The sequence below is a fragment of the Apiospora kogelbergensis genome, assembly GCF_038363985.1.
Source record: "Apiospora kogelbergensis strain CBS 113332 chromosome Unknown utg000016l_segment0_segment0, whole genome shotgun sequence".
NCBI classification, from domain to species: domain Eukaryota; kingdom Fungi; phylum Ascomycota; class Sordariomycetes; order Amphisphaeriales; family Apiosporaceae; genus Apiospora; species Apiospora kogelbergensis.
Window position 1 is genome coordinate 168,751 of NW_027117433.1, and position 10,040 is coordinate 178,790.

A 10,040-nucleotide genomic window follows, 5' to 3' on the forward strand; every position below is an offset into this window, starting at 1 on the left:
ATTGGATTGGAAATGGGCAGAAGTCCCGCCATCGTCTTCAGTACTGCCACCCACACTCGTATGGCGGGAGGGGGTCTCCGAAGTCAACGAATACTCCTCGAGGTCGGGCCGTGCAGCTCCTTCCAGGCTGAGTACTGTGGCTAAGAGCGTGTCTTGGAGCCGTCGCTTGGGTCGTGAGGCACCTTGTCGGTGCAGCAATGGCTGTGGACGCCTAGTGCTATCCATCTGCACAAACAGTGAACGGAAGGAAGATATGCAAGAAATGAAGAATGCTAGATTGAAGTCGATGAGTGAGTGACTGGTTTGAAGGGAGGCAAGTTAACCGGAAGAGGATACTCAATAACTGAATACCCAAGATAGCCATTGGGGATCTACTAACAAGTGGCGAGTTCCGTTGACCACCAGAACCAAACCCAGCCAAGATTCTGCGTTCGCATGTTGTCTGGAGTCACCCTGCCGGGGGGAGTTGTTGCCCTGCGAAGTGTGATGGCAACGGTAAACAGCACCATCGAGAAGAGACAGGCCAACATGATCTTCTTGCCAGTGCTGATGCGGACTCGCCATACAATAGTCAGAGGGAAAATGATGACTGAGGTATTGGTGTTAGTTGTAGCGTATCACGATTAGTCACGGTCCAAAGGAACCAGAACCGAGATGGGCATAGACTTACTGATGACATCCGTGAAAATGTCGACGGTGCAATTCAGAATCGTGTAGCCCGAATCCATGTCCACGTTTTCCTTAGTAGCACATGTCCCCCGGATCTTGTCCACCGAAGTGCTTGTGCATTGGTAATCGTACAAGCCGAGGAGGACCGCGAAGCACGCCGTGGTGGTCGCGACCACGACCCACCAGAAGATGCGGTACGGCCGGAGGCGCGATCCGAGACGGTAGAAAAACAGGAGGAAGTTGTACTTGACGGCCCAGATGCCCACCATGCAGACGAGGCCGCCGGCGAGAGCCGCGTGGGTGGCCTGGGTGACATCCTCGGCAAAGGTCGGCGGCGGCCGGGCCTCCTTTCCTTGGTTCCCGATCGCCTCGATGACGTACAGCAGATCCAGCTGGGTTTGGCAGAGGATGGCGTTGGCCAGCATCACCCCCAAAACTGCCACCATCAGGTAATCCTCGGCGAACAGCTTTCGAAAGCAGACAATCCGGATGCTCAGTCGGCCGCACAACGAGATGGCACAGAGGGCAAAGAGTCCCCAGATGACGCCCTACTTCGTTCGGGTCAGCAAATTTGGAGCTTGCCCGCCTTACGAGGCCTGATCAATGTAACTCGGAGACGTGCCTTGAAAACACCCAGTGGCAACAACTGCTCAGTCGTACTGAGAGCGCCATGATGGCCTGGTTGAGTCATATCCATGGAGTAATAAGACGCAAAAGTTGAAGAAAGTTAGTTTGAGCCACGAGGAGGCTCATATTTCGGCCGGTAATCATTGCTTAGTCTTTGAAGTAGAAGGGGGTTTATGGTTAAGTACTCTTTGGTAAGCCTCCAACTCGTATTACGGAAGTCGTCTCTGCATCTGCTGTCTGACAAAGCATGGTTCCTAACGACAACTGGCTGGAGTGGAGTGGTCTTACATCCGGTGATTGAATAAGGTGGGCATGATTACATAGGAGAAGCGGGATGTGTGACTTGGCATGCTTTGCGGCCTTCTAGATACCGATTGGCCAAAGTCCCCTTGGGCAATTGCGACTCCGGATTTGCCGGTATGTCTGACATGCCTCGTCATGCCCTGCAACGAAGGCCCAGGGATTGAACTTAGGAATTAATTCCCTGGAGACACAACTTTAGTAGCCCGTGCCTGGAACCCGCGGACGAGTGCTGACCGCTTCAGCGAGGTCAGTTGCTGTAGTCGAACCCCTTTGAACCGCGATATGCCCCTATGGCCCCCAACATCTAGCAATGATGCTCCAAGCACCTCAAAACAGGGATCAATCATTGATGCGGTTGGTTATATGGCAGATTTCAACAGAGATCACTGAAGACATGCAGGACTGTGACATGCAGGACTGTGAGACTTGTTACCTAATCAAGCGCTGACCATGGCCAAGGCACCAAAGGACATGATGTCCGTTTCCGCGAGTGTTTTCTTCTTGTTGACGAACATTATTACATCTCTCCAGATTTTCATGAAGGGCTTTCTGTAATCCATGGGGAGGTCGTCGGCGTCGGCGGCCAGGCCCTTCAGGCCGTAGATCTTGTCCCTCGGCTCCGCGCATACGGCGTCGCCGTGCTTGAACAGAAGAGCTTGCAGCGTGGAGCTACCCGCCGCTACCTCCATTCGAAGACGATACAGGCGGCCAGGTCCGTCCTGGCAGGTCTCGTGCTTCATGACAACCCGCATGAACGTCTCCCAATCCAGGCGGGTCGAGCTGCCGAAACAGACAACCAATTGGTAGGCGTGGACAATCTCCTGGATGATCCAGAGCCTCTGCCGGTACTAATTCCTATAGAGTCTCTTCGCCAATCTTTTCTGCCTTGCGCCGCTTACCCCGATCGTTGTAGGGAAGATTGGGCCTTGTATCGGGTGGGAGCCTTCTTCATCATTGTCGGCGGGGGTTGTGTTTGGTGCTTCGGAAGGAAACCAAAGATGCCTGAGTCTACCTGGAAGTCCTGTCCGAGCCAAACGAGGACGCTCTTGGCTCTCAGATAGATGTGTTGCATGATCTGGAGCTGGGAGTTGCTCCCCCGGGAGGTCCTGTTGGTTGATGTAGATGGCATCTACCCGCAACCGCAGCGGCCTCTTCTGGTTGCGCAGGAAGACGAGGGCGTGCCCCAGGTCCTTCCCAATAGAGAATCGATGCCCGTTGAGTATCATCAGCCTTTTGTGCAGGCCGGTCCCCTATGTGTAGCAGCCTCACGATTACTGCGCCTACGTTGCATGTATTCATAGAGCTAACTGTGGCGCATCACATTGTGTCTACTCTTCCGATGAGACATTGAATCTGACCGAAGTCGAATTGGGGCTCAAGAGAAGTATGGCTTGGGGTTCGATTTCTCCAAGTTTCTTATCAGAGAACCCATCTCTTTCCTGTTGGGTTGAGAGCTCGATATGAAACCGAAGAAAAGAATAAGCAAAGGAGACTGGTCTCCCAACTTGCTAACGTTTGGTTCTATTGTATTAGAAGGCGAAGTACCGGAAGTCTAGATCACATAACTTCTAATCCTGAAGGACGAGACACGAAATGAGGTAAGGTATCTGATTCTCGAGACAAGACAGTTCCGTCATAGGAGAAAAGGACTTGGACTCGGTACGGGGGGTTTGGCGACGGGCAACGATTGAGAGGATCAGGAGAAACTCTTTCCCGTGATGCTGGGGAGAAAGCTTGCCCCGACTTTCATCAGGGCCAGCTTAACCTCGAGCCGTGAATCAAAGAGTGATACGATGATATCTTGTTCAAAGTCATGTTCAAGTCTGATTGCGGCAGCGTTGTACGGCTATGGCTTGGGCCATAGCGTCAAGCTCTTTGTGCCACTGATCTGAGGGATATATGCCGACAGGTAAGCCCGGAAACTTCATGGAACGACTGTCCAAAGAAGAGGAAGAGGACCGGTAGATCAATGTTCAGGAACAAAAAGCCCAGGCCGCCGGAAAATCCCGCGGCGCTGCGTTTCAACCTAACAACACTTGATCACGACTTCGCGTGTGACCCCTTCCCCTTTGGACCCTTGGAGGGTAGCGGTAAGAAGGGTCACGATCATGGGTAAGTCCGTAGATGTGGATGAACAGCAAAGACTTATCTGGAATCTAAAGATAGGGTTAACCGTTAGCCGAGGAGCTCGAGTAAGCGGGTCGGGTCAAACCGGCCCCACCCTGCTCACGATAGGGGAGAATGAGCCGGCTAAAGGGCCCCGGCCGCCGAACTGGCATTTGCCGTTTTCCACCGAGCTCGCCCCGCTGACACGTCCTGGTGTGTGCCAGGAAGGCCCCTTCGCCATTTGGAGAAAAGGAAACAGATAAATCCATGTGATGAGGACGGGTGCTCTCGGCTCAACTGCGGTTTTGTCAGATGCATACTCCAGGGGCTGCTGCATGCCCGTCTGCTTTCGCATCGGGCAGGGAGGGCATGAATATCACGAAGGGATTGCCATACTTTGGCGAGCCGGAAATAAATATCTCAAAATTTCCCAGCGGCCCGGAAAAGCCGATGCTTACGAGACAAGTTTACTCCAGCATCGTGTCCACCAGTTTTCGGATACCTGATTAAGGAAGGGAGGTTTCGCTTGGGCCCGAGACTTTGCAGTCAACCCCAGCCAAATTTCAACTGCATCTGCATCCTAGCTGTCCGCATAGCCCGCCGTGACAAAGAATGTGTTGCCAAATTGATAGTCACTGGTTATCGCGCGCCAATAGGCCGGGATGCAGGCTAGAGTAGTCCACCTGTGGAAAATGCGCATTATACTCGACTGATACTGGCCAATGGAAGGGCGACTGTTGATCGTCGACTAAGCTGGGCTATCGTGAAGCGACATGTGAACCTTCGTGGCTGGACAAGCCAAGCACCAAGACAGTGTGAGTGGAGCTGAAACAAGGAACGCGCTCAAGTGGAGGCTGTCGGGTCATGACTTGGATATGTTTGCTGCCAACCTGGATCACGATGAAAAGCAGGAGTTTGGCTAAACGGAACCCACGTGTGTCGGAGTATTGTGTTGCGGCACTTGCGGACAGAAGGGCGTGATATCATCTGGAGCTTCTGGCATTTACTTGCCGATTTATCATCGTTCGGAAAATCTTTGCTCTCCTTGTCAGAAAAGAGTGGGCGGTTGATAACAGAAAGGGCCAGACCGCTCAGAATGTCACGATGTAGGCGATGCAGTGGCGAAGTTCGTTAAAGACAAAAGAGAAAAGGGGACGATGCATGGGTATCGGCCCAAGTCCGCCGGTTGGCGACTAAGCGCCAAGAATCGTGAGAAACATCGTGAGATCGAACGGTCGAGCCCGACAATGTGTCCGACTTGATTGCTTTTCGATAGGAAGAGACAAGATGGTCGAAGAAGAAAGTTTTAGTCGAGACATTTCGAGATAGCCTGCAGCTTGCAAGACAGCCCAACCCTGCTGACCTGATGGATGATTGAGGCTCAGCGGACCAAGACTTGAGTGAGGCCAAGAAGGGGACCAACCAAGTAAAGCCAACTGTAAACCAACAGCCTTGTGTACCGTAAGGCAAGGGAGCTGGCAGCGAGAAGCTGACGCGTCTGGCCAGTTCATTGTGGGAGGAAATACGGTGCATCGTGGGATCGGTGATTGTCAACTTCGTTGCGTCAACGCTGTAACCACTAGAGCCACCAGCCACTGTCAAGCCTGGCTGGGCGAACGGAAAGGCGCTACAGTGGAGGAAGAGGAGAATTTGTGGTGTGCGGGGCGCACCACCAGCGGTCTCCAAAACGGTGCGACAGACGTTCGCCAGTAGTAGTCCGCCCACTGGAAAGCCCGCCCCCAGCGTTTCTCTCCCTCCACTGTTCTTGCCATGCAGCAGCAAAATTCTGGGGGTGGAGGACAGAAACGTGGGAATACCGCCGTCGCCGACGGCTGCAAATGCCCGCTCCAGGCAATGAAATGGGGCTGTTCGTACCTTCAATCAAACGATACTCTTATAAAATCCAAGGCTCGCAAATGTTTGTTTAATCAAGGCGATATGATGAAACATGATTCGATATTGTGTTTGTTGAATCGGTGCGGAAGATTGGCGTGAGACGCTTGGCAGATTGATTAGTGAGGACGGCTACTGGCCGTCACATTTCGGAAATGCACAGGTACGAAGGTTGCTGTGTGCATCTGCCAGTATCTGTTCCGAACAAAGCCAAGACGGACCAGATGGGAATTGAAGATGGATCCGAGCCGCATTGTGTGAGATTGTGGCCAACGTTTGTAGGCAGTTTAGATGCATGGTGACATGGAGACTTGTCGTCAGACTGGCGGATTGACTTTAGGTCATGCTCTGTGAGGTCATCGACAGGGGGTGCCCCCAGATTGAGGGGCAGTGGAGGGTGAGAATTGAGGGGTGATCCCAGGCCGTGTTTGGGACGACGGCCTCAGAGCGGCAGTCGACAGCCGCGACAATTCCCCATTCGTATCATGATTGTCAGGGACAAGAGGACCGACAGAGATAACGTCAAAAGGCGAAAGTAGGATTACCATGGTCGGATCAGATTGCCATGTTTTGATCCCGAGGCGGGATTCCAAGACGGGAGCGAGAGAACAACGAGGCGTGCGTGTGCGTGTGTCGGGTCCGGGCTTGTTGGTCCGTCTCACCATCGCAGCCATCATAGCCGCCGTCTGTTGACTGTGCTGGCTGTGTGCGTGCTGTGTCCTGTAGTTTCATGTCTCATGCAAAGTCTATCACGACGCCTGGCCATGATAGCGAAGTGGAGCGGGCTATTTGATACCCAAGTCCAAGTCCGGTGGTCTCTGCCTCCTGCTCCCCCCGACGATTAAGTAACAGCCCGCCCAACACATCAAATTGGAAGGACCATACTCCGCGACCCTACCTGCAGCTTGTCCGTCCTAGCGTAGCAAACTGGTCGTCCATATGATAGTGCTGCGGTCACCGGGTTACATTATGGCGCAACGGCTTGAGAGACGGGCGAGTCAGCATTGCAGGTTGCAGCCGTCATGATCCATCCGGCCGCAGCATTTCCCCCGGAGAATCTGAAGCAAAAGTTCGGGGCAAGCAAGAATCCAAGATACACGGTTCCCCAGACTCTTTCGGCTTACAGTCCCTACCTACCTTAGGGGTCCGGTTAGGGTTATTCCAAAAGATTCAAGATATTGCACGCTTCAAGCTTCCAGCCACACACGGAACGGGCGTTTCCAGCGCAACCCTTTTTGAATGGGATAGCCGCGCTTGGCGACTGATCAGCGACGAATTGCACGATCATGTTGAATGGGTTAGCAGTAAAGGCCGAGGCTTGTTTTTTCTCAACGGCTCGTGAGTTTGGGCATTGTCGTGGATTTTTGTTGATGCAGGGTGACGATCTTTCGGGAGCCGGGGTAGGTGCGGCGCTTGACCGCCTGGGGCCGAAGTGAAAAAGAAAAGAAGCTCGAAAAAAAGGAAGCGATGACGATGTGTTTGGGTTCGATTATCGTACCCCGAACATCGTGGCCTCATCCTTGGCTTGGCTTGGTCGGGTGGAATTGGAATTGGCGCTATTGGATTGAGGGGGGGGCAAGTGGGCTCTGCAGAAACGTCTGGCACACGCTGGAGCAGCAGCTGGAGGTAGATTCTCTATTGGGGAAGGAGCAGGTCGGAGTAGGGGAAGAATGCAGTGGAACGTTAAAAAAAAGGCCCCAAAAAAGGCCAGCATGTCCGTTTAGGCCAGTCACGACTACAGTTTCCTGACAAACGAGCTCCGCTTCCCATGGATCGATCAATTTGACTGTTGACGATGCACCTCAAAGGGGAGGGAAGTTGGGTTTCCTTTGGAAACCGGTAGAAAAATGAGAACTCCGAAATTGCCTCGATGAGTCAACAACGTCCATGGCAACAATTCGGCAACATGGGCAGGTTTTTACGGGCTAATCTCGCAAAGCGAACAAGGCGAGTGCTGTAGCAGGGAAATAAATGCCTCTGTCAGCTGTCGGTTGCCTGATGCAGAGTGGCTTGTAGCAGCAACGGGTGGTGAGATGGTACCATGTTGCGCAGTAAAAGCGTAAAAAGCCACTGACCTGAGGTGAAGGGCCGTTCAAAAAGGCCCGTTATTACAGTGGGTGCTCGGGCTGGAGGGCTGGCCAGGCGTGCAGGCGTGCAGGCTGGCAATGCTGGCAATGCTGGCTGGCACGGGCTGGCATGGCTGGACTGTTGTGTTGTCTGACACCCCTAGCACCCCAAGCTAACTGCTAATGGGGGTTTGCCAAGGATGAGCAAAGAAGATAGTTCGGTAGCATTGCGTTGCATGACGACAGGCTCAAACCATTCACTGACGGAATCAGCGGGCGTCTATTATTGGCCTGCTTTTGGCGTGCTGGCCAATGAGACACGCTGCCCAACCTTGCCAACCCAAGCAGCAAGCAACAAACGGCATCCACGAATCAGGGCCCTCCCTTCTGTAGGTACTTGCATCATTGTGGACTCCTCCTGCTGCTCACTCGGGACTCCCTTGCCCATCGGTCCCCTAGATCCGTCATCAGTGCAGCGAGTTGCAGTTACAGTCTAGCAGTACCTGGAGTACATGCTGGATGCCTGCCCCCCTGCTCCTGCTCTGCTGCCCCTCCCCAACATTACACACACCCACTGCTCCTACTCAGTGTACACTCACTTGTCACTCACTGAATGCAATCCCGATTTCGATTGTTCCCTCACCATCGATCGTGCCGCCTCTGGATATAAATCTCCCCATTCCCACCTTTCTTCCCGTCCACTCTACTGACTTCATTCTCCACCTCTACTTCGACATCCAACAATCTACCCACTTCTCACTCTTGATCATCACTATACCATCCACCGAGAAGTTTGATCGTGTATTATTTATACTGCCTCACTCTCTCTCTACTTTTGATCCTCCCATCTACCATCATCCCACCTCGTCAACTTGAGCTTCCTCTTCTGAAAGCTCGCCCACCACAACACCTCCACCCAACCTTACCAAACCACCACACACGAACCTTCATCATGCCTGGCAAGAAGGCTGTTCACTTCGGCTCCGGCAACATTGGCCGCGGCTTCGTCGCCTGCTTCCTTCATGAGTCCGGCTACGAAGTTGTCTTCGCCGATGTCATGGACGATCTCGTCAACAAGCTGAACGCTACCCCCTCTTACAAGGTCATCGAAGTCGGCACCGAGGGCACCGATGTCAAGACAATCACAAACTACCGTGCCATCAACTCCAAATACAACGAGCCCGAGCTGATCCACGAGATCGCCACTGCCGATGTGGTCACCTGCTCCGTCGGTCCCAACATCCTCAAGTTCATCGCCCCCGTCATTGCCAAGGGCATCGACCAGCGCTCCCACGACCTGCAGCCTCTGGCCGTCATTGCCTGCGAAAACGCCATCGGCGCCACCGACACCCTCGCCGGTCACATCAAGGACCCCAAGCACACCCCGAGCACCGACTGGAGGACCACCACCTCCGTGCCGCCTACGCTAACTCGGCTATCGACCGTATCGTCCCGGCTCAGAAGGCGGATGCTGGCCTCGACGTGACACTCGAGAAGTTCTACGAGTGGGTCGTTGAGAGCACTCCCTTCGACTCCCACGCCATCCCCACCATCGACGGTATCAAGTGGGTCGACAACCTGCTGCCCTACATCGAGCGCAAACTGTTCACCGTCAACACTGGCCACGCCACCGCCGCCTACCACGGCTACAACAGACAGAAGGAGACCGTCGACGATGCCCTCCGCGACAAGGAGATCAAGGCCATCGTCTCCGCCGCTCTGGATGAGACCAGCAAGCTCATCGTCGAGAAGCACGGCATCCCCGCCGCCGAGCAGGAGGCCTACAAGCAGAAGATCATTCTGCGCATCAGCAACCCTCACTTGGCTGACAAGGTCGAGCGTGTCGGCCGTGCCCCCATGCGCAAGCTGAGCCGAAAGGAGCGCTTCATCTCCCCTGCCGCCGAGCTGGCCGAGAAGGGTTACTCCGTCGAGGCCCTTCTTGGTGCCGCCGAGATGGCCTTCCGCTTCCAGGACATCGAGGGTGATGACGAGAGCAAGGAGCTGGCCAAGATCATGGCCGAGAACGATGCCCACGGTGTCGTCACCCAGGTCTGCGGCCTGACCACCTCGGACAAGCTGTACCCCCACGTCGTTCAGATCGTGGAAAAGGTTCAGGCCGACAGTCGTGATTAGATTATGGAGACGTTACAGTAGACTTGTGGTTATGTGGATATTTCTTGTCACCCCACAAACTGCACCACCTTTTCTACTTCTCCACCTTCGATTCTTCGACTTCCACCTTTTCCTCATTATTACGACTTTACGACATTTGATTTCTACGGGTTCTGCACTGTCGCCTGTTCAGCGAGGCGCGCATGCGACTAAGGGAGTCAAGAAGGGCATGGACATTGGCGTTTGTGATTTTATGATACCTAA

At 53.8% G+C, this 10,040-nt stretch overlaps 3 protein-coding genes across 3 annotated transcripts; 1 reads left to right on the forward strand and 2 right to left on the reverse strand.

Moving 5' to 3' along the window:
- Positions 1-623: 623 nt before the first annotated feature.
- On the reverse strand, positions 624-1,341 carry PG998_014898 (uncharacterized protein; the record flags this gene model as incomplete). Its single annotated transcript, XM_066881714.1, has 2 exons — positions 624-1,217; positions 1,330-1,341. The coding sequence occupies 2 exons, from the start codon at positions 1,339-1,341 to the stop codon at positions 624-626; spliced, it is 606 nt and encodes a 201-aa protein (XP_066723259.1).
- Positions 1,342-2,036: 695 nt separating this feature from the next.
- On the reverse strand, positions 2,037-2,554 carry PG998_014899 (uncharacterized protein; the record flags this gene model as incomplete). The annotated part of the gene is made up of 2 exons (XM_066881715.1): positions 2,037-2,436; positions 2,499-2,554. 2 exons carry the CDS (start codon positions 2,552-2,554, stop codon positions 2,037-2,039), a joined length of 456 nt encoding a protein of 151 aa, XP_066723260.1.
- Positions 2,555-8,616: 6,062 nt separating this feature from the next.
- On the forward strand, positions 8,617-9,797 carry PG998_014900 (Mannitol-1-phosphate 5-dehydrogenase; the record flags this gene model as incomplete). The annotated part of the gene is given in 2 exon segments (XM_066881716.1): positions 8,617-9,022; positions 9,034-9,797. The coding sequence occupies 2 exon segments, from the start codon at positions 8,617-8,619 to the stop codon at positions 9,795-9,797; spliced, it is 1,170 nt and encodes a 389-aa protein (XP_066723261.1).
- Between the last annotated feature and the right edge of the window lie 243 nt (positions 9,798-10,040).